The sequence below is a fragment of the Neofelis nebulosa genome, chromosome 12 (genome assembly GCF_028018385.1).
Source record: "Neofelis nebulosa isolate mNeoNeb1 chromosome 12, mNeoNeb1.pri, whole genome shotgun sequence".
Lineage (NCBI taxonomy): Eukaryota > Metazoa > Chordata > Mammalia > Carnivora > Felidae > Neofelis > Neofelis nebulosa.
In genome coordinates this window covers 37,836,171-37,859,759 of record NC_080793.1, presented here as the reverse complement: position 1 = coordinate 37,859,759, position 23,589 = coordinate 37,836,171, and the positions used below count along the sequence as shown (strand labels likewise).

The 23,589-nt window shown below is 39.3% G+C and overlaps 1 protein-coding gene across 8 annotated transcripts in view; it reads left to right on the top strand.

Moving 5' to 3' along the window:
• UNC13B (unc-13 homolog B) overlaps positions 1-23,589 on the top strand; it is a 237,437-nt gene that overhangs the window by 39,468 nt on the left and 174,380 nt on the right. For all 8 annotated transcript variants that reach the window (XR_009251620.1, XM_058694990.1, XM_058694991.1 and 5 more), the window contains exons 2-3: positions 18,669-18,698; positions 22,305-22,404. Coding sequence is in view for 7 of the 8 variants with exons in the window: in XM_058694990.1 (XP_058550973.1) it covers positions 18,669-18,698; positions 22,305-22,404 (130 nt within the window). In the remaining variant the exon portion in view is untranslated. The remainder of the gene's footprint in view (positions 1-18,668; positions 18,699-22,304; positions 22,405-23,589) is intronic.

The following is a 23,589-nucleotide window of genomic DNA, read 5'->3' as shown; positions in this document are numbered from 1 at the left end:
TTTGGTTTATATCTTTGTTTTGCTTTGATATACATTTCCTTAATGACTAATGACGTTGCACATCTTTCCGTGTGTTTATTGGTAATTTGTATATTTTCTCTGCAAAGGACCTGAATAGATACTTCTCCACATTTTTTTTATTTTTAAATTAAAAAAAAAATTATTTATTTTGAGATAGAGAATCCCAAATAGGTTCTATGTTGTCAGCATGGGGCCTGATGTGGGGCTTGAACTCAAAGCGTGAAGTCATGGCCCGAGCCAAAATCAAGAGTCTCTTACTTAACCCACTGAACCACCCAGGCACCCCTGCACATTTTATTTTAATGTTTATTTTGAGAGAGAGAGAGTATGCATGTATGCATGCATGGGGGAGGAGCAGAGAGAGAGAGAGGGGGGCAGAGAATCCCAAGCAGGCTCTGAGTTGTCAGCTCAGAGCCCAACTCGTGGCTCAATCCCATGAACCATGAGATCGTGACCTGAGCCAAAGTCAGATGCTCAACTGACTGAGCCACCCAGGTGCCCCTCCAAAGACTACTGTATGTATGAATCTGTTTATACAGTGTTCTTGAAATGACAAAATTGTGCTGATTGGGAACAGATAAGTGGTTGCCAGGGGTTACAGATTATGAAGGAGGGGGTAAGCATGACTGTAATATAGAATCATGAGGGAGATGTTATGGTGATGGAATATTTCTTTATCTTGATTGCAGTGGTAGTTGTGTGTATCTACATATGTGATAAATAACGTAGAACAAACACACATAACACGTTGTGTTAATTTCCTGGTTTTGATATTGTGGTGTCATTATGTAAGATTATGTAAGATTTAACTATGGGGGGAACTGGGTGAAGGGTACATGGGACCCTTCTGTTGAATCTCTCTGTAAATCTGTAATTATTTCAAAGTAAAAAATTAACCCTATAGTAAATATTGTACTCAGTACTGAAACATTAAAAATAGTCATTTATGTGTATACACACATACACATATACAAAAACAAAGGAACATAACTCAGCCATAAAAAAAGGATCGGATCTTGCCATTTGCAGCAACATGGATAGACCTCTAAAGGGTATTCTAAGTGAAATAAGTCAGAGAAAGACAATGAAATGCCATATGATTTTACTTATAAGTGGGATCTAAAAATCAAACAAATGAATAAACAAAAAGCAGAAACAGACCCATAAATGCAGATTAAACTGATGATTGTTAGGTGGGGGAGGGGAGGAGATGGGCAAAATGGGTAAAGAGGAGTGGGTGGGAGATAGAGGCTTCTGATTTTGGAATGGGTGAGTTATAGGGGATTGATAGATACAGCATAGGGAATATTGTCAGTAGTATTGTAATAGTATTGTATGGTGACAGATGGTAGCTATACTTGTGAACATATGGACATTAAAAAAAATTTTTTTTTTGAGAGAGAATGTGTGCACAAGCAGGGCAGGGGGAGAGAGAATCTTAAGCAGGCGTCATGCCAGTGCATAGCCCGATGAAGGGCTCGATCTCATGACTGTGAGATCATGACCTGAGCTGAAATCAAGAGTTGGACACATAACCAACTGAGCCACCCAGGTGCCCCACATTTGGACTTGTTGAATCACTGTTGTACACCTGAAACTAATGTAACTGTGTGCCAACCATACTTCAATAAAAAATGAAAGAAATTCAAGCAGTTACTACAGTAAAACCTTGGATTGCAAGTAACTTGTTCTGTGAATGTTGCACAAGATGAGTAAACATTTCTAAGAAATTGTAACTTGATGAACGAGCGATGTCTTATGAGTAGTATGTGATGCAGAATGTTACATGATCACAACTGAGCTAATGGTTCTTGAATTTGCTTTAACATATGAGTGCCTTGGATTACAAGCATATTTTCAGAACAAATTATGCTTGCAAACCAAGGTTTTACTCTATTTTAAAAATTCCCTTTTAAAATCAAACAGTTCAAGGATGCTAACTTTTTAAAAAAAATTTTTTTAAAATGTTTATTTATTTTTGAGACAGAGAGGGACAGAGCATGAACAGGGGAGGGGCAGAGAGAGAGGGAGACACAGAACCTGAAACGGGCTCCAGGCTCTGAGCTGTCAGCACAGAGCCCGACTCGGGGCTCGAACTCACGGACTATGAGATCATGACCTGAGCCGAAGTCGGACGCTTAACCAACCGAGCCACCCAGACGCCCCCAAGGATGCTAACTTTTACTTAATTCAGTAGTTTATTGGAAGTCCTAGCATATGCCATAAGATGAAAAAAGAGTAAAAAGATTTTAGGTTTGGAAAGAATGGAAAAAAAATTATAATCAGATAATAATCAGATCATGTGATTTTTCTATATAGAAAACTAGAGAATGTAGGCATAAAAACAAGGGTGTAACAGAATTATTGCATTTAAGATAATTTTTAAAGTTGCATTTCTATGTAGTACACATATCATTGGCAATAGCAAAAAGATGGTATGGTGAAATCTAACAAAAGATGTATGGGACCAAATTAAATTAATTTCATAGGAAATTAAAAACCAAGACATTAAAGAGAAGGGTATCCTGTTTTCAAATACAGGAAACCTAATTTTTTTTTTCTGTGACACCCTCCAGCAACACCCTAAATATTTTTAAAGTATAAAGTTTTCTCATTTGATTTATAGATGTTAAATGTAGTTCTGATTATTCTTTTTTTTTTTTTTTTTTTTTTTAACATTTTTTATTTATTTTTGGGACAGAGAGAGACATAGCATGAACGGGGGAGGGGCAGAGAGAGAGGGAGACACAGAATCGGAAACAGGCTCCAGGCTCTGAGCCATCAGCCCAGAGCCTGACGCGGGGCTCGAACTCACGGACAGCGAGATCGTGACCTGGCTGAAGTCGGACGCTTAACCGACTGCGCCACCCAGGCGCCCCTAGTTCTGATTATTCTTAACAGTGATTTTAGGAACTTGACATTTGCTTCTAGAATTTATAAAGGATTGGTTATCATCTGAAAACCTGTTTATGCAATAGTGATATTAAAAAATTAAAGGGAAAAAACCTTATGTCAATAGATGCACAAAAAGAGTAGCAAAACACTAAAGAAATAGGCAGGAGTCTCTTACCTGGTATCAAGATTTAAAAGATAACATTATAGCTCTGTATATAGAAGTATGTGATACTTAAATATATATATGACAAGTAAAGTAAAAAATACGATGGAGGTTAAATTTAATATAGTATTCTAAGATTTAAAATAATAATAGCTGGGGCGCCTGGGTGGCTCAGTCGGTTAAGCGTCTGACTTCAGCTCAGGTCACGATCTCACAGTTTGTGAGTTCGAGCCCGGCGTTGGGCTCTGTGCTGACAGCTCAGAGCCTGGAGCCTGCTTTGGATTCCGTGTCTCCCTCTCTCTCTGCTCCTCCCCCACTCACACTCTGTCTCTCTCTCTCTCTCTCAAAAATAAACATACATTAAAAAAAATTAAAAAAAAATAATAGCTGAAACAATCTTTGTTACTCTCTAGGTATAAGTGTCCAAATTCCAGAATAAATGAGTAAAACTAGGTCATCAGGATTTCTGAGGATTTTATTTTTCAAGTGACACCAGTACAGTTTGAGTTTTCTGTGAATTTCTGTTAGTGATTTTACTAAAATCTCATACATGTCATCAAAATATTTTAATTTACAAAAATAGGAGTTAATTTAAAAAATGGGAACTGAGGAGCGTCTGGGTGGCTCAGTTGGTTAACATAGGACTCATTTCAGATGTGGTCATGATCCTGGGGTGGTGGGATTGAGCCCTGCTTGGGGCTTTTTGCTTGGCTTGGGGCCTATTTAGGATTCTCTCTTTTTTCTCCCTCTTTCACTGTTCCTCTCCTACTTGTGCATGTGTGCTCTCTCTCAAAATAAATAAACATGAAAAGTTTATTTAAAAAAATAGGAACTGAAGTGAATGCTTTTTTACATTTCTGTGTTTTTTCACATCAGTTCTTTTATTTCCCCTTCCCCCTATTTATACAGAAACTCAACAGACAAAAATCTTCATTTTCCAGAACAGACATGATTTTTCACCTTCTATTTAAAAACTTTCAGGACTATAATAATTACTCTTTTTGGTCTAAGGACCCACAGATGAACACTGTCAGAGCCAAGTCTAGAGTCAAGATCTGGTTCCTTGTGCTTTTCCCAAATAACTGCATTGATTTTCCTCCATTAGCAGTTGCTGTTTTTGTTCCACTTCTGTAGGATTAACGTAATCTTTCAAGAGTTACTGCTGAAATGTTGGGAAACTCAGATTTTAGGTGCTGTATCTTCAGGACACACACTTACAAAAACATGTTCCCATTATTATGGTTTTTCTCAAGGGCCTATGTTTATTATTTCTAGGGCTAGAGTAGACCCTTGAATTAGCAATGATTCCATCCAGTTCCAAAGAGATACTTGCAAACACCACTGAGTAAACACCATTTAATTAGCTTATGTTAGTAGAGCAAATAAACAAGACAAACCAGTAAAAACAGACTTGTAGATAGGAAAATCTAATGAGAACAACAATATTGATAAATTTAGGAAAAAGCAATTTTATTAGCAGATGATCTTAAGCTGCATGGATTTCTCCTTGATATGCAAACTGTTTTGTGGATAGATGTGTGTTTTTCTGAAGAGCAGATATGTAGCTCTTGTTAAATTATCAAAGGAGTCTTATTTTTAAAAGGTTAAGTATTTACAGTAATAGAGTGACAGTAGGGAAGGCATGTTGGCACAGTTTTAGTGAGGAGCAAGTGGTTATAAAAAAGGAAGAGAGGGATTCTATCTAGGAAAAACTGAAAAGTGAACAACATGTACTTCATTTCTGGACTTGCTGGTATCCTCTTTTTTCCCTTATGTTGTCTTTCCAAAGGAGATTCAGAAAGATTTCCTTTTTTTTTTTTTTTTTTTTGAGATTTATTCTTAAATAGGAAAAGCTCTGGATTTAAGATACTATAATTCCTTATTATTATTTAATGTTTATTTATTTTTGAGAGAGACAGAGACAGAGCTTGAGTGGGGGAGGGGCAGAGAGAGAGAGGGAGACCCAGAATCCCAAGCAGGCTCCAGGCTCTGAGCTGTCAGTACAGAGCCCGACGTGGGGCTCGAACCCACGGACCATGAGATCATGACCTGAGCTGAAGTCGGACTCCCAACCGACTCAGCCACCCAGGCGCCCCTATAATTCCTTTGTTTTAGTTCTGTGTCCAACTAGCTTCAAGTACCTATACCCAAACTCTCAGAGATTTTAGCTAGCAGACTTTGCCTTGCATTGGAATTTGGAAATACTCAGATTTTAGGTGCTGTTATCTTCATGACAAACATGTAAAAAACATGCTTCTCTGATTACAATTTGTTTTTAATGTTTATTTTTAAGAGACAGAGCACAAGCAGGGGAGGGGCAGAGAGAGAGGGAGACACAAGATTCTGAGGCAGGCTCCAGGCTCTGAGCTGTCAGTACAGAGCCTGACACAGGGCTTGAACTCCTGATCTGTGAGATCATGACCTGAGCCAAAGTTGGATGCCCAACCAACTAAGCCACCTAGGCTCCCCTGATTATGATTTTTTTCATGCCTTTTTAATATAGTTTCTTAGGTCTCCTTCCTTCCTTCCTTCCTTCCTTCCTTCCTTCCTTCCTTCCTTCCTTCCTTCCTTCTTTCCTTCCTTCCTTCCTTTTTTTCTTTATTTTCTTTTATCTCTTTTCTCTCTTCTTTTTTTTTTCTTGTTTATTTATTTTGAGAAAGAGAGAATCCCAAGCAGACTCCATCCACACTGTCAGCACAGAACCTGATGCAGGGCTTAAACTCATGAACCATGAGATCATGACCTGAGTTGAAATCAAGAGTCAGGTGCTTAACTGTCTGAACCACCCAGGCACCCCTTTTTTTTTTATCTATATTTTACCCATTTCTGAGGCGCCTGGGTGGCCCAGTTGGTTAAGCGTTGGACTTTGGCTCAGGACATGATTTTGCCATTCCTGGGTTCAAGCCCCCTACTGGGCTCTGTGCTGACAGCTCACAGCCTGGAGCCTGCTTTGAATTCTGTGTCTCCCTTTCTGCCCTTCCCCCACTCTCACTCTCTCTCTTTCTCTCAAAAATATTAAAAAAGTTATTATTTTACCCATTTCCTTAGTCTCACTTCTACTTCTTTTGATGGTCTTTGATTAGTATCCCAGCCTTACTCATCAATCCTCTGTGGCACATTTCATCTAACACTGCATTTTGGTTTCTAGACTCACAGTGTATTATCTGTATGCTTGCATTTTTTTTTTTTTTCTTTTACCTTCCTTAGGGTATGGACTGTGGTTTTCCTTTCTCTTCCTTTTGCTGCTGCTGTGGCATTCTGGTGAAATGGAAAGAACTAGAGTTATAGTCAGAAGATAGGAATCCTTTATCAAGCTCCATTACTTATTATGCATGTTATGTTGCCAACTGATTCTTAATCTGATCCAGCCACTGAAACTCTGCGCTTGACTTTTTCCTAATCTGTAAAATGGAACTAAAAAAGAAAATTAGCAAAACCCCCAACATCTTTAAACAGGAATGGTCCATTGCAGTGCTCTAACACTACTGGACAATACTGTTGTCCTTTAGAACTTTACTGTCTTAGACATTCATGCCCTACTGGAATACCAACTTCTCTGCAGCTTTCTCTAACCAACCCTGCATCTTTGTTTTACTCCCTCAAGGTTGAAATTGGGAGTATGTGATTACTGCATCTAGGTCTGCTCCCTTTGGCTTCTGTAGTGGGTCTTAGGTCCTGCCTCCCATCTCTCTCAGGATTCCTTCAGAAGAGGAAGAGTGTTTTGATACTAGGGAGCCCAAAAGACAAATAGCTACCTCATTCTTTTTTTTTTTTTTTTTTTTCCTACCTCATTCATTTAATTCAGTTTTAGGCAGTTTCTTTCTTAATACCATTATTTTAATTTGTAATTCACTAATGACATATGATGTTGAACATCTTGTCATGGGGTTACTTGCTGTCTGTATATCTTCTTGGGTGAAGTATTTGTCACGGTCTTTTGCCAATTTAAAATCAGGTACTGTGATTTCTTACTGTTGAGTTTTAGTGGTTCTTTGTGTATTTTCGATAACAGTCCTTTATGAGATATGTCTTTTGCAAATACTTTTTTCCAGTCTGTGGCGTATCTTTTCTTTGTTTTGACATGGTTTTTCACGGAGCAGTTTTTAATTTACTGAAGTCCAGCCTGTCACTTACTTCTTTCATGAAATGTGCCTTTGTGTTGTGTCTGAAAAGTCATAATCATATCTAAGGTCATCTGGGTTGTCTCCTATGTTATCTTCTAGTTTTCCATACAGATCTGTGATCCATTTTGAGTTAATTTTTGTGAAGGTCTGTCCCTAGATTTAAAAAAAAATTTTTTTTTAATGTTTATTTAAAAAAATTTTTTTAATGTTTATTTATTTTTGAGACAGAGAGAGACAGAGCATGAACAGGAGAGGGTCTGAGAGAGAGGGAGACACAGAATCTGAAACAGGCTCTGGGCTCCGAGCTGTCAGCACAGAGCCTGATGCTGGGCTCGAACCCACAGACCGCGAGATCATGACCTGGGCCGAAGTCAGACGCTCAACCAACTGAGCCACCCAGGCGCCCCTTAATGTTTATTTTAGAGAGAGAAAGAGCACAAGTTGGGGAGGGGCAAAGAGAGAAAGGGAGACACAGAATCAGAAGCAGGCTCCAGGCTCTGAGCTGTCAGCTCAGAGCCCGGCATGAGACTTGAACTCATGAACTGCAAGACCATGACCTGAGCTGAAGTGGGAAGCTTAACCAACTGAGCCTCGCAGGCGCCCCTAGAATTTTTTTTTTTTTTTTTTTTGGATGTACATGTCCATTTGTTACAGCATCATTTGTTGAAAAGGCTGTTGTTGCTCCATTGTATTGCCTTTGCTCCTCTGTCAAAGATGAGTTGACTTGGGCACCTGGCTAGCTAAGTTGGTGGAGTATGCGATTCTTGGGCTTGTAAGTTTGAGCCTCACATTGGGTGTAGAGGTTGCTTAAAAATAAAATGAAAAAAAAAAAAGATGACTATATTTATGTGGGTCTATTTCTGGTGTCTGTCCTGTTCTATTGATCTATTTGTCTATTCTTTCACTAAAACCATACTGTCTGGATTACTATTAGCTTTATACTAAGTCTTGAAAGTTGGATAGTATCAGTCTTGAACTTCAATATAGATTTGGCTGTTCTGGGTCTTCTGGCTTTCCATAGAAATTTCATAATCAGTTTTTCCATATCTACAAGATAACTTGCTGGGATTTTGATTAGGATTATATTGAATCTGTAGGTCAAGTTGGAAAGAACTGACATCTTGATGATATTGAGGCTTTATATCCATGAGTATGGATTATTTCTCTAATTACTTCTGCTTTAATATCTTTGATCAGAGTTGGGTAGTTTCCCTCATACAGATCTTGTACTTCTTTTGTTAGATTTATACCTAAGTACTTAATTTTTTTTGGGTGCTAATGTAAATGAAAATGTATATGTGTGTGTGTGTGTGTGTGTGTGTGTGTGTGTTTTAATTTATTAGTTTTTAAGAAGGCTCTACACCCAATGTGGATCTTAAACTCACGACCCCAAGATCAACAGTTGCTTGCTCTACAGACTAAGCCAGCCCCTTTTGTACAGTTCTAGGTTGTTCAAATAATACTTTATATGTATATATTTTTTTCTATTTAAAATTATTTTTTAATTATTTATTAACATTTATTTATTATTGAGAGACAGCATTAGCATGGGAGGGGCAGAGAGAGGGGGAGACACAGAATCCCAAGCAGGCTTCAGGCTCTGAACTGTCATCACAGAGCATGACACGGGGCTCGAACTCACAAACCGCAAGATCGTGACCTGAGCCAACGTCAGATGCTTAACTAACTGAGCCACTTAGGTGCCCCTATTTTTTTTTTTTTTTTTTTTTTTAATTTTTTTTTTTCAACGTTTATTTTATTTTTTGGGACAGAGAGAGACAGAGCATGAACGGGGGAGGGACAGAGAGAGAGGGAGACACAGAATCGGAAACAGGCTCCAGGCTCTGAGCCATCAGCCCAGAGCCTGACGCGGGGCTCGAACTCACGGACCGTGAGATCGTGACCTGGCTGAAGTCGGACGCTTAACCGACTGCGCCACCCAGGCGCCCCATAGGTGCCCCTATTTTTTATTTTTTAAGTAAACTCTGTACTGCTCACGGGGCTCAAACTCGTGACCCCAAGATTAAGTGTCACATGTTCCTACTGACAGAGGAACCTCCTTTGCTTTCCTCCCTTATGTATGGAGGAACCTCCGTACTGTTTTCCAGAGTGGCTGCACCAGTTTGCATTCCCACCAGCAATGCAAAAGAGATCCTCTTTCTCCACATCCTCACCAACATCTGTTGTTGCCTGAGTTGTTTATGTTAGCCCTTCTGATGGTGTGAGGTGGTATCTCGCTGTGGTTTTGAATTGTATTTTCCTGATGATGATTGGTATTGAGCATTTTTTCATCTGTTGGTTTGCCATCTGGATGTCTCCTTTGGAGAAGTGTCTGTTCATGTCTTTTGCCCAATTCTTCACTGGATTATTTGTTTTTTGGGTGTTGAGTTTGATAAGTTCTTTATAGATTTTGGATACTAACCCTTCATCTGATATGTCATTTGCAAACATCTTTTCCCATTCTGTCAGTTGCCTTTTAGTTTTGCTGATTGTTTCCTTCACTGTGCACAAGCTTTTGATTTTGATGAGGTCCCAATAGTTCATTTTTGCTTTTGTTTCCTTTGCCTCTGGAGAGGTGTTGAGTAAGAAGTTGCTGCAGCTGAGGTCAAAGAGGTTTTTGCCTGCTTTCTCCTCGAGGATTTTGATGACTTCCCGTCTTACGTTGAGGTCTTTCATCCATTTTGAGTTTATTTTTGTGTATGGTGTAAGAAAGTGGTCCAGGTTCATTTTTCTGCATGTCGCTGTCCAGTTTTCCCAGCACACTTGCTGAAGAGACTGTCTTTATTCCATTGGATATTCTTTCCTGCTTTGTCAAAGATTAGTTGGCCATACGTTTGTGGGTCCATTTCTGGGTTCTCTATTCTGTTCCATTGATCTGAGTATATGTTTTTGTGCCAACTACATGTACAATTTTAAGTGTTGATATGTTTTGAGAGAGAAAGAGAGAGTGTGCATGTGTTCTCAAGTAGGGGAGGGGCAGATAGAGGGAGAGAGAGAATCCCAAGCAGGCTCCACACTGTCATCACAGAACCTGATGTGTGGGGTACAATCCCATGAACCCAGAGATCACTACCTGAGCCAAAACTAAGAATCAGATGCCCAATCTATTTAGCCACCCAGGTGCCCCCTACATGTACAATTTTATTTATTTACTTATTAAAAAAATTTTTTTTAAACGTTTGCTTATTTTTTGGAGAGGTAGAATGCAAGCAGGGGAATGGCAGAGAGAGACACAGAATCCAAAGCAGGCTCCAGGCTGTGAGCTGTCAGTACAGAGCTTGACTTGGGGCGCAACTCACGAACCATTAGTGACCCAAGCCAAAGGCGGAAGCTTAACCGACTGAGCCACCCAGATGCGCCCCTGCATGTACAATTTTAAATGTGGATTCTTGATTTCTTAATACTGTGTTTTGAGATTTCTTCTTAGTCATTTATTAGTCTTACACATGTTTTGCAAGTATTTCCTCCTAATCTGTGGCTTGCCTTTTTGACAGTGACTTTTGAGGAATACGTTTCAAATTTTAAGTCTAGTCCATCCATTTTTTTTTTAATGCTTTTAAACTTAATGCTTTTTGTATTCAAGAAATTTTTGACAATCCCAAGATTGCTAAGATTTTGTTTTCTCCTAGAGGTTTTATAGTTTTAGCTCTTCCATTTAGTTCTATTCCTGATTCATTTCAAGTTACGTTTTGCATGTGGTGTAAGGTAAGGACAATATATATTGTTTTATTCATATATTTCGCATATATTTCCATTTTACTTCATTGATCTCTATTTTTATGCCAGTGCTACACTATCTTGATTACTGTAGCTTTACAGTAAGTCTTAGATTAAATGAAACTGTTAAAAAAAATGATTGGGGGGCGCCTGGGTGGCGTAGTCGGTTAAGCGTCCGACTTCAGCCAGGTCACGATCTCGCGGTCCGTGAGTTCGAGCCCCGCGTCAGGCTCTGGGCTGATGGCTCGGAGCCTGGAGCCTGTTTCCGATTCTGCGTCTCCCTCTCTCTCTGCCCCTCCCCCGTTCATGCTCTGTCTCTCTCTGTCCCAAAAATAAATAAAAAACGTTGAAAAAAAAAAATGATTGGGAAGAGGAATTGATGTAGAGTATAAGGGGCAGTCCAGTGGGAGACACTTTGATTCAGTAAAAATAGATTTTAGCATTAAGTGCTGCCTGAGAATGGAGAGAGTCTTGTAAAGAGATACTGGATCACCCATGTCTTGGAAAATATTAAGGAGTGCTAGGATGTCAGCTAAGGTTGAAGCTTTCAGTTGTAATGTAGAACAAGGAGAGTGGCAGATCTGTACCCTCAAGTATCCTTTCCAGGCACTGTCTTGAGATTTCCTTTTATTCTCCTCCCATCCCTATGCACTTAGTCCTAATCATCATTGATAGAAAAATGTTGGTGCTTACTGGAACTTAGCAGATTTCCTCCATGTGTGTGGTCTTTGATCTTTCCTAGAAGTTGGCATGCTGCAATCCTAATGTGGGATACTTTATTTTGCAGTTCTGCACTGATGTTTTGTAAACAGCTCTTTATGATCATTTGGATGGGAGCTTCTCTTGTTATCTGTTTATTCCCAGCAAGAAATTACTTCTCACCCTTGTTTAAAGTCTCTTGTCCAGGGGTGCCTGGGTGGTTCGGTCGGTTAATCGTCCGACTTCAGCTCAGGTCACGATCTCACGGTCTGTGGGTTCGAGCCCTGCATCGGGCTCTGTGCTGACAGCTCAGAGCCTGGAGCCTGCTTCAGATTCTGTGTCTCCCTCTCTCTCTGACCCTCCCTCGTTCATGCTTTGTCTCTCTCTGTCTCAAAAATAAATAAACGTTAAAAAAAAAAATAAAGTCTCCTGTCCAAATCTAGCTTCTTGAGCTCTTCTTTAGGCATGAATGGAATGGAGGGAGTTTGTGTGATGGGCTTTAAATAAGAAACCTCTATAACTTAAACCTTAGCTATGTCACATGAAACTGGTTGCCTGCCATAGGAGTAATTTAGTTTACCTCTTCGTCAAGAGACTGTAAGAGATTTCTGCATTGAGGATGGGATTAGATTGGATGACTTTTTGTTTGTTTGTTTTGATGGTGGGAAAGTTTATTTATTTATTTTCAATATATGAAATTTATTGTCAAATTGGTTTCCATACAACACTCAGTGCTCATCCCAAAAGGTGCCCTCCTCAATACCCATTACCCACCGTTCCCTCCCTCCCACCCCCATCAACCCTCAGTTTGTTCTCAGTTTTTAAGAGTCTCTTATGCTTTGGCTCTCTCCCACTCTAACCTCTTTTTTTTTTTTTTCCCTTCCCCTCCCCCATGGGTTTCTGTTAAGTTTCTCAGGATCCACATAAGAGTGAAACCATATGGTATCTGTCTTTCTCTGTATGGCTTATTTCACTTAGCATAACACTCTCCAGTTCCATCCACGTTGCTACAAAGGGCCATATTTCATTCTTATTGCCATGTAGTACTCCATTGTGTATATAAACCACAATTTCTTTATCCATTCATCAGTTGATGGACATTTAGGCTCTTTCCATAATTTGGCTATTGTTGAGAGTGCTGCTATAAACATTGGGGTACAAGTGCCCCTATGCATCAGTACTCCTGTATCCCTTGGGTAAATTCCTAGCAGTGCTATTGCTGGGTCATAGGGTAGATCTATTTTTAATTTTCTGAGGAACCTCCACACTGTTTTCCAGAGAGGCTGCACCAGTTTGCATTCCCACCAACAGTGCAAGAGGGTTCCCGTTTCTCCACATCCTCTCCAGCATCTATAGTCTCCTGATTTGTTCATTTCGGCCACTCTGACTGGCGTGAGGTGGTATCTGAGTGTGGTTTTGATTTGTATTTCCCTGATGAGGAGCAACGTTGAGCATCTTTTCATGTGCCTGTTGGCCATCCGGATGTCTTCTTTAGAGAAGTGTCTTTTCATGTTTTCTGCCCATTTCTTCACTGGGTTATTTGTTTTTTGGGTGTGGAGTTTGGTGAGCTCTTTATAGATTTTGGATACTAGCCCTCTGTCCGATATGTCATTTGCAAATATCTTTTCCCATTCCATTGGTTGCCTTTTCGTTTTGTTGGTTGTTTCCTTTGCTATGCAGGAGCTTTTCATCTTCATAAGGTCCCAGTAATTCACTTTTGCTTTTAATTCCCTTGCCTTTGGGGATGTGTCAAGTAAGAAATTGCTATGGCTGAGGTCAGAGAGGTCTTTTCCTGCTTTCTCCTCTAGGGTTTTGATGGTTTCCTGTCTCACATTCAGGTCCTTTATCCATTTTGAGTTTATTTTTGTGAATGGTGTGAGAAAGTGGTCTAGTTTCAACCTTCTGCATGTTGCTGTCCACTCCTCCCAGCACCATTTGTTAAAGAGACTGTCTTTTGTCCATTGGATATTCTTCTCTGCTTTGTCAAAGATGAGTTGGCCATACGTTTGTGGGTCTAGTTCTGGGGTTTCTATTCTATTCCATTGGTCTATGTGTCTGTTTTTGTGCCAATACCATGCTGTCTTGATGATGACAGCTTTGTAGTAGAGGCTAAAGTCTGGGATTGTGATGCCTACTGCTTTGGTCTTCTTCAAAATTACTTTGGCTATTCGGGGCCTTTTGTGGTTCCATATGAATTTTAGGATTGCTTGTTCTAGCTTCGAGAAAAATGCTGGTGCAATTTTGATTGGGATTGCATTGAATGTGTAGATAGCTTTGGGTAGTATTGACATTTTGACAATATTTATTTTTCCAATCCATGAGCATGGAATGTTTTTCCATTTCTTTATATCTTCTTCAATTTCCTTCATAAGCTTTCTATAGTTTTCAGCATACAGATCTTTTACATCTTTGGTTAGATTTATTCCTAGGTATTTTATGCTTCTTGGTGCAATTGTGAATGGGATCAGTTTATTTGTCTTTCTGTTGCTTCATTATTAGTGTATAAGAATGCAACTGATTTCTGTACATTGATTTTGTATCCTGCAACTTTGCTGAATTCATGTATCAGTTCTAGCAGACTTTTGGTGGAGTCTATCGGATTTTCCATGTATAATATCATGTCATCTGCAAAAAGTGAAAGCTTGACTTCATCTTTGCCAATTTTGATGCCTTTGATTTCCTTTTGTTGACTGATTGCTGATGCTAGAACTTCCAACACTATGTTAAACAACAAGTGAGAGTGGACATCCCTGTCATATTCCTGATCTCAGGGAAAAAGCTCTCAGTTTTTCCCCATTGAGGATGATGTTAGATGTGGGCTTTTCATAAATGGCTTTTATGATGTTTAAGTATGTTCCTTCTATCCCGACTTTCTCGAGGGTTTTTATTAAAAAAGTTTGCTGAATTTTGTCAAATTCCTTTTCTGCATCGATTGACAGGATCATATGGTTCTTTTCTTTTATTAATGTGATGTATCACATTGATCGATTTGTGAATGTTGAACCAGCCCTGCATGCCAGGAATGAATCCCACTTGATCATGGTGAATAATTCTTTTTATATGCTGTTGAATTCTATTTGCTAGTATCTTATTGAGAGTTTTTGCATCCATATTCATCAGGGATATTGGCCTGTAGTTCTCTTTTTTTGCTGGGTCTCTGTCTGGTTTAGGAATCAAAGAAATACTGGCTTCAAAAAATGAGTCTGGAAGTTTTCCTTCCCTTTCTATTTTTTGGAATAGCTTGAGAAGGATAGGTATTATCTCTGCTTTAAACGTCTGGTAGAACTCCCCTGGGAAGCCATCTGGTCCTGGACTCTTATTTGTTGGGAGATTTTTGATAACTGATTCAGTTTCTTCACTGGTTATGGGTCTGTTCAAGCTTTCTATTTCCTCCTAATTGAGTTTTAGAAGCGTGTGGGTGTTTAGGAATTTGTCCATTACTTCCAGGTTGTCCAGTTTGTTGGCATATAATTTTTCATAGTATTCCCTGATAATTGTTTGTATCTTTGAGGGATTGGTTGTAATAATTCCATTTTCATTCATGATTTTATCTATTTGGGTCATCTTCCTTTTCTTTTTGAGAAGCCTGGCTAGAGGTTTGTCAATTTTTTTTTATTTTTTCAAAAAACCAACTCTGGGCTTCATTGATCTGCTCTACAGTTTTTTTAGATTCTATATTGTTTATTTCTGCTCTGGTCTTTATTATTTCTCTTCTTCTGCTGGGTTTGGGGTGTCTTTGCTGTTCTATTTCCTTTAGGTGTGCTGTTAGATTTTATATTTGGGCTTTTTCTTGTTTCTTGAGATAGGCCTGGATTGCAATGTATTTTCCTCTCAGGACTGCCTTCGCTGCATCCCAAAGCGTTTGGATTGTTGTATTTTCATTCTCGTTTGTTTCCATATATTGTTTAATTTCTTCTCTAATTGCCTGGTTGACCCACTCATTCTTTAGTAGGGTGTTCTTTAACCTCCATGCTTTTGGAGGTTTTCCAGACTTTTTCCTGTGGTTGATTTCAAGCTTCATAGCATTGTGGTCTGAAAGTATGCATGGTATGATCTCAATTCTTATACACTTATGAAGGGCTGTTTTGTGACCCAGTATGTGATCTATCTTGGAGAATGTTCCATGTGCACTCGAGAAGAAAGTATATTTTGTTGCTTTGGGATGCAGAGTTCTAAATATATCTGTCAAGTCCATCTGATCCAATGTATCATTCAGGGCCCTTGTTTCTTTATTGACCGTGTGTCTAGATGATCTATCCATTTCTTTTTATTTATTTATTTATTTTATTTTTTATTTAAAAAATTTTTTTATTTAACGTTTTTATTTGTTTTTGAGACAGAGAGAGACAGAGCATGAATGGGGGAGGGGCAGAGAGAGAGGGAGACACAGAATCAGAAGCAGGCTCCAGGCTCTGAGCCATCAGCCCAGAGCCCGTTGCGGGGTCAAACTCACAGACTGTGAGATCGTGACCTGAGCCGAAGTTGGACGCTTAACCGACTGAGCCACCCAGGCGCCCGATGATCTATCCATTTCTGTAAGTGGGGTGTTAAAGTCCCCTGCAATTACCACATTCTTACCAATAACGTTGCTTGTGTTTGTGAGTAATTTTTTTATATATTTGGGGGCTCCTGTATTCGGCACATAGACATTTATAATTGTTAGCTCTTCCTGATGGATAGACCCTGTAATTATTATATAATGCCCTTCTTCCTCTCTTGTTACAGCCTTTAATTTAAAGTCTAGTTTGTCTGATATAAGTATGGCTACTCCAGCTTTCTTTTGACTTCCAGTAGCATGATAAATAGTTCTCCATCCCCTCACTTTCAATCTGAAGGTATCCTCAGGTCTAAAATGAGTCTCTTGTAGACAGCAAATAGATGGGTCTTGTTTTTTTATCCATTCTGATACCCTATGTCTTTTGGTTGGCGCATTTAGTCCATTTACATTCAGTGTTATTATAGAAAGATACGGGTTTAGAGTCATTGTGATGTCTGTAGGTTTCATGCTTGTAGTGGTGTCTCTGCTACTTTGTCTCACAGGATCCCCCTTAGGATCTCTTGTAGGGCTGGTTTAGTGGTGACGAATTCCTTCAGTTTTTGTTTGTTTGGGAAAACCTGTATCTCTCCTTCTATTCTAAATGACAGACTTGCTGGATAAAGCATTCTCGGCTGCCTATTTTTTTTTTGTTCATCACATTGAAGATATCCTGCCATTCCTTTCTGGCCTGCCACGTTTCAGTAGAGAGATCGGTCAGGAGACTTATAGGTCTCCCTTTATATGTTAGAGCGTGTTTATCCCTAGCTGCTTTCAGAATTTTCTCTTTATCCTTGTATTTTGCCAGTTTCACTATGATATGTCGTGCAGAAGATCGATTCAAGTTACGTCTGAAGGGAGTTCTCTGTGCCTCTTGGATTTCAATGCCTTTTTCCTTCCCCAGTTCAGGGAAGTTCTCAACTATTATTTCTTCAAGTATACCTTCAGCACCTTTCCTTCTCTCTTCCTCCTCTGGAATACCAATATGCGTAGATTATTTCTCTTTAGTGCATCACTTAGTTCTCTAATTTTCCCCTCATACTCCTGGATTTTTTAATCTTTTTCTCAGCTTCCTCTTTTTCCATAATTGTATCTTCTAGTTCACCTATTCTCTCCTCTGCCTCTTCAATCCGAGCCGTGGTCGTCTCCATTTTATTTTGCAGTTCATTGATAGCATTTTTTAGCTCCTCCTGACTGTTCCTTAATCCCTTGATCTCTGTAGCCATAGATTCTCTGCTGTCCTCTATACTGTTTTCAAGCCCAGCGATTAATTTTATGACTATTATTCTCAATTCACTTTCTTTTATATTGTTTAAATCCTTTTTGATCAGTTCATTAGCTGTTGTTATTTCCTGGAGTTTCTTTTGAGGGGAATTCTTCCGTTTAGTCATTTTGGATAGTCCCTGAAGTGGTGCGGAACTGCAGGGCACTTCCCCTGTGCTGTCTTGAATAATTTGCATTGGTGGGCGGGGCCACAATCAGACCTGATGTCTGCCCCCAGCCCACTGCTGGGGCCACAGTCAGACTGGTGTGTACCTTTCTTCCCCTCTCCTAGGGGTGGGATTCACTGTGGGATGGCGTGGCTCGTCTGGGCTACTTGCACACTGCCAGGCTTGTGGTGCTGGGGATCTGGCGTATTCGCTGGGGTGGATCGGCAAGGTGCACAGGGGCGGGAGGGGCAGGCTCAGCTCGCTTTTCCTTCAGTGATCTGCTTTGGGAGGGGCCCTGCGGCACCAGGAGGGAGTCAGACCCGCCAGAGGGATGGATCCGCAGAAGCACAGCGTTGGGTGTTTGCGCGGTGCAAGCAAGTTCCCTGGCAGGAACTGGTTCCCTTTGGGATTTTGGCTGGGGGATGTGCAAAGGAGATGGTGCTGGTGAGTGCCTTTGTTTCCCACCAAACTGCGGTCTGTTGTCCAGGGCTCAACAACTCTCTCTCCCGTTGTCCTCCAGCCCTCCTGTTCTCTGAGCAGAGCTGTTAACTTATAACCTTCCAGATGTTAAGTCTTGCTTGCTGTTGGAACACACTCCGTCTGGCCCCTCCACTTTTGCAAGCCAGACTCGGGGCCTCTGCTTGGCCAGTGGCCTGCCCCTCCGCCCCGGCTCCCTCCCGCCATTCCATGTAGTGTGCACTGCCTCTCCTCCCTTCCTACCCTCTTCTGTGGGCCTCTCGTCTGCGCTTGGCTCCAGAGAAACCGTTCTGCTAAGTCTTCTGGTGGTTTTCTGGGTTATTTAGGCAGGTGTAGGTGGAATCTAAGTGATCAGCAGGACCTGGTGAGCCCAGCGTTCTCTTACGCCGTCATCTTCCCTCAATCCTAGATTGGATGACTTTTAAAGGTCCTTGTAACTCTCTGCCTTCAAGCTTTGGTCAGCAGTCCCAGGTTCTTTTCTCTTAGACTTAGAGTTACAAATCTAGTTCTAACTCTGACTTTGGCATATAGTAGGGGCTCAAGAAACATTGGTTCAGTAAATGACTTTGCAGAAAGTCTTCATGGTGTCTTCTTTTTTTCTCTTGCAGTTAAAAGAGCCAAATTCCAGGGTTCACCAGGTAAGGCCAGCCTTTAATTATTATGTCTTTTCCTTTCATACTTTCTCTCATTTAAAAGCAATCTTTTAAACAATCATTAATTTCATTTAATTCATTGATTAGACTAAGAAAATAATTTAAATTATTAACAATCAATATGGAGAGATGTTGGTCAAGGGGTACAAAGTTTCAGTTATGCAAGATGAATAATTTCTGGTGATTTAATGTACAATATCAGTGTGTTCATAATTAACGAGTGCTATATACTTGAAATTTGCTAAGAGGATAGATCTCAAGTTGTTATTGATCATATACACATACACATTTGAAAATTGTGATTATGTGAGATGTGATGAATATATTAATCAGCTTGATTATGATGATTATTTCACAATGTATATGTATATCAAATCATCAAGTTGTACACTTTAAATACATACAATTTTAAGTTGCCAATTATACCTCAGTAAAGCTGGAACAAAAATCAGTGCTGTTGTAAAACTTTAAAGAGATCTGTCTGTATACCTATTTAGTGAAAACTTAGTCTCCATATCTCTTGGCCAACTCAGTTCTACTTCTCAGTAGTAATTATTTGGAGGTTTGTGTATACCTTTTCAGATTTTTTTGTGTGTATATGCATGTTTAAATAAATAGATTAACTTTGTGCAACCTGCTTTTATTCAAACAACACATCATGAAAATAAGTTGTTTAGAATTTTGTTGTAAATTTGTACCTGAGTTTCCTGATTGATGAATATTAAGTTGTTTCCAGTTTTTGCTATTATAAGCAATACATGTTTTTGTGCATATATCAGTGTCTGCTTTTGCAAATGTATCTGTACGCTAGAGTCCAGAAGCAGAGAATTGCTAGGCTGGAGGTATGCATTTTTTAAAAATTTGGTAGCTGCTGCCAAATTTCACTTAATGAAAGTTTTGGGGAGATTATACTCAGACCAAAAGTATATAAGCGTTTATCCAAATCCTTACAAAGATTCAGTAATATGGAACTTTTTAATCTTTGCCCATCAGAAGGTGAGAATAGTATTTACATGTTTTAATATACATTTCCTTAATTGTGAATGCTAAGTTAGAGGGACTTAATGCTGGTTGCTGCTGGGGAAAAGGGAAGGTACTGGGGATTACTGGGAAAAAATTCATGACTGGGAACCCATGGGAATCTGAAAAGCCAAACCTTGGGTACAACAGGAACTTAAAGAGTCTCTGAGCCTACTCCAGTCTCCACTAGCTAAATCTCTTTTCTTTCTGAGAATCTGTTCTGTTTTCCTTTCTCTTCTACCTGTCTTTCTATGCTTACCTTGTTTGCACACAGCCCATAATGGTTGCTCCAGTGGAATATATATGCATCTCCGACAACCATCAGTTGTCACTATTTCTTTGTTTTCCCTATTTAAAATCGTTTGAGAGGGAATTGGATTGTTTTCAGTTTTTTGCCAGTTCATGGATTGACTGTTTTTGAGTGGCATCTAAACCTGCTCTGATCAGCTATGATTGGATGTGGGGAGTAGAATACAGAATCATATGATAGAAAACATAGCTCAGTGGCCCACGACACTGCTACTGGATATGTATGGGATTCTCTTATGTGGGTGGGCTTGCATCCTCATAATAAAGTATAATTCTGGTGAACTTTCCATATGTAAGTATAGAACTATATGATTTTATAATGATTTCATAAGGATTTAATAGTAGTCATAATTAAACTTTTTAAAATTAATGTTTATTTTGAGAGAGAGGGAGAGCATGGGCATGCAAGAGGGAGTGCACAAGTGGGGAGGGGCAGAGAGAGGAGAGAGAGGAAGAGAGGGAATCCTAAGCAGATTCTGAACTGTGAGCGCAGGGCCCAGTGTGGGGCTTGATTGCATGAACTGTGAGATGATGACCTGAGCCAATAGCAAGAGTTGGACCCTCAACCGACTGAGCCACCCAGGTTCCCTAGTCATAATATTTAAAATCGCTATGATTTGGGGCGCCTGGGTGGCTCAGTCGGTTAAGCGGCCGACTTCGACTCAGGTCATGATCTCGCGGTCCCTGAGTTCGAGCCCTGCGTCGGGCTCTGTGCTGACAGCTCGGAGCCTGGAGCCTGTTTCGGATTCTGTGTCTCCCTCTCTCTCTGCCCCTCCCCTGTTCATGCTCTGTCTCTCTCTGTCTCAAAAATAAATAAATGTTAAAAAAATAAACTGGCTATGATTTATTGAGCACTTGATATATCAGAGCATTGCCTAAATACTTTCATAAATGTCTTATTCTTATTTAATTATCACAACAAACTTAGAACATTGTATTCTCACTTTAATTATTAAAAAAAATTTTTAAGTATAGCATAACATACAAAGTTAGGTTAGTTTTATGTGTACAACATAGTGATTCTACAAGTTTATACCTGTGTTCACCACAAGTGTAGCTACCACCTGTTACTACATAACACTATCACAATACCATTGCTTATATTCCTCATGCTGTGCATTTTATTCCTGTGACTTTTGCATTCTATAACTGGAAGCCTCTGTCTCCTGCTCCCCATTTTGCCCATCGCCCACCACTGTGGCAACCATCAGTGTATTTATAGGTCTGATTCTGCTTTTGTAAAACTACATAATTTTTATTTTTATTTATTTATTTTTAATTTTTTTAAACTACATAATTTTTAATGATGCTTAAGAGAAAGATTTACCTTGTGCTAGAAGTGCATGGCAGGGCCCATTTTCTCACACCCCTTACATTAGTTAATCATTTTAAACAATGTTTGCCAATTTGATGAGCCAAAAATGATTGTCTTTTTTCATTTTATGTTATGATTAATTTCTTACATAGAAAAGTGAACTCTTCAGTGCCTCTAACCATGGTTTATGCTAAAGTGGTACAGGGAGAGTGGTACAGGACTAGTGCTGTCTTAGGCACTAGTACTCAATTTATATTCTCAGGTTAGAGAATCTCCTTTTCCCAACTCTGCAGTAGTGTTGCTTTTTGTGTAAGTCGTGGTTTAGGCCAACCTGAATAAATTAAGCTGGGAATCCATTTCCTTTAGGAGGATTTTTTGCTCAAATCTTGTTCTGTCAATAGCAAGAGATAACCCTTCCTCTTCAGTCCTTTACCACTTTTTCTTTTATGGTACTTACTTCTTCATTTTACTAAATTTACGTATCTTTTCTACTAGATCGGTTATATTTGTTTTTTTTCAAACTAAAGATGGGCTGTAATATCAATTTTGTTGGTTATGATGAATGTTTCAAAAGTTTGAATAAATTAGAATAGGATATATTAATGTATCCCAACTTGTATAAAGCTTTCATTTTCATTATGTATGTGTGTGTGTCTACAGGATCAAATATGTATTTCTGAAATTTGAAAAACTATTACAGTTTATACTTTTGAGAAGAGAGAATTAATGTTTTATAATTTTTTGCAGTTCTGTGGGCTTAGAATGATGCTGTATTGTACAGTATATAGTTTTATTTTTGCTTCAATTTCTAATACTTTAATTTGGATTACTCAGTTCCAAAGGGTTTGTGAGCTTGGGTAACAAATCTGAGCACTAAGTATTACATCTTCATCTTGTTTTTTTTTTTTTTTTTTTTTGTTTTTGTTTTTTGCATCTTTTTTTTAAAGATAAATTTAACACCTATGTGACCCTGAAAGTGCAGAATGTGAAGAGCACAACTGTAGCAGTTCGTGGTGATCAACCTTCTTGGGAACAAGATTTTATGTTGTAAGTACTTCAGAGTGGCAGCAGCATGCCTTACGAAAACTACAGAGTTAAAGAGGAATAAGTGAGGTGTGTGGTGGGTGAAGTATATCTGCAGTTTTGTTCTCTCCTGGATTTGTTGTGTTTTTCTTTTAATTTGTTTTAATCTATTATTTTTTTTACAAAGAGGGTCTTTTTTTTTTTTTTTTAAGTTAACATACAGTGCAATAGTGGTTTCAGGAGAGGAATTCACTAATTCATCACTTACATACAGTACTCAATGCTCACCATAACAAATGCCCTCCTTAGTTACCCATCTAGCCTGCCTCCACCCACCTCCCTCCATCAACCTTTAGTTTGTTCTCTATTATTGCTAAGTGTCTCTTGTAATTTGTTTCCCTCTCTTTTTCTTCCTCTGCTTCCCCATGTTCATCTGCTTTGTTTTTTTAAATTCCACATATGATTGAAATCATATGGTATTTGTCTCTCTCTGATTGACTTATTTTGCTTAGCAAAATACATTCCAGTTCCATCCACATCATTGCAAATGAAAAGACTTCATTGTTTTTGATGGCTGAGTAATATTCCATTTGTGTGTGTGTGTGTGTGTGTGTGTGTGTGCGCGCGCACGCACGCGTGCTCATGCATATATCCAGTGAAGAAATGGGCAGAAGATATGAGTAGACATTTTTCCAAAGAAGACATCCACATGGCAAACAGACACATGAAAAGATGGTCAACATCACTCATCATCAGTGAGTGATGCATGAGTGCATATTCACATGTGCAGGCACATGCACACACACACACACACACACACTACATCATCTTTATCCATCATTCAGTAGACATTGGGGTTCTCTCCACAGTTTGACTATTGTTGATAATACTGCTATAAGCATTGGGGTGGGCATGTACCCCTTCAAATCTATATTTCTATATCCTTTGGGTAAATACCTAATAGTACAGTTGCTGGATCATAGGTATTCCCATTTTTAGTTTCTTGAGGAACCTCCGTACTGTTTTCCAGAGTGACTGCACCAGTTTGCATTCCCACCAGCAATGCTAGAGGGTTTCCCTTTCTCCACATCCTTGCCAACACCTGTTGTTGTCTGAGTTGTTAATTTTAGCCACTCTGACTGGTGTGAGGTGGTATCTCAATGTGTTTTTGATTTGTATTCCCTGATGATAAGTGATGTTGAGCATCTT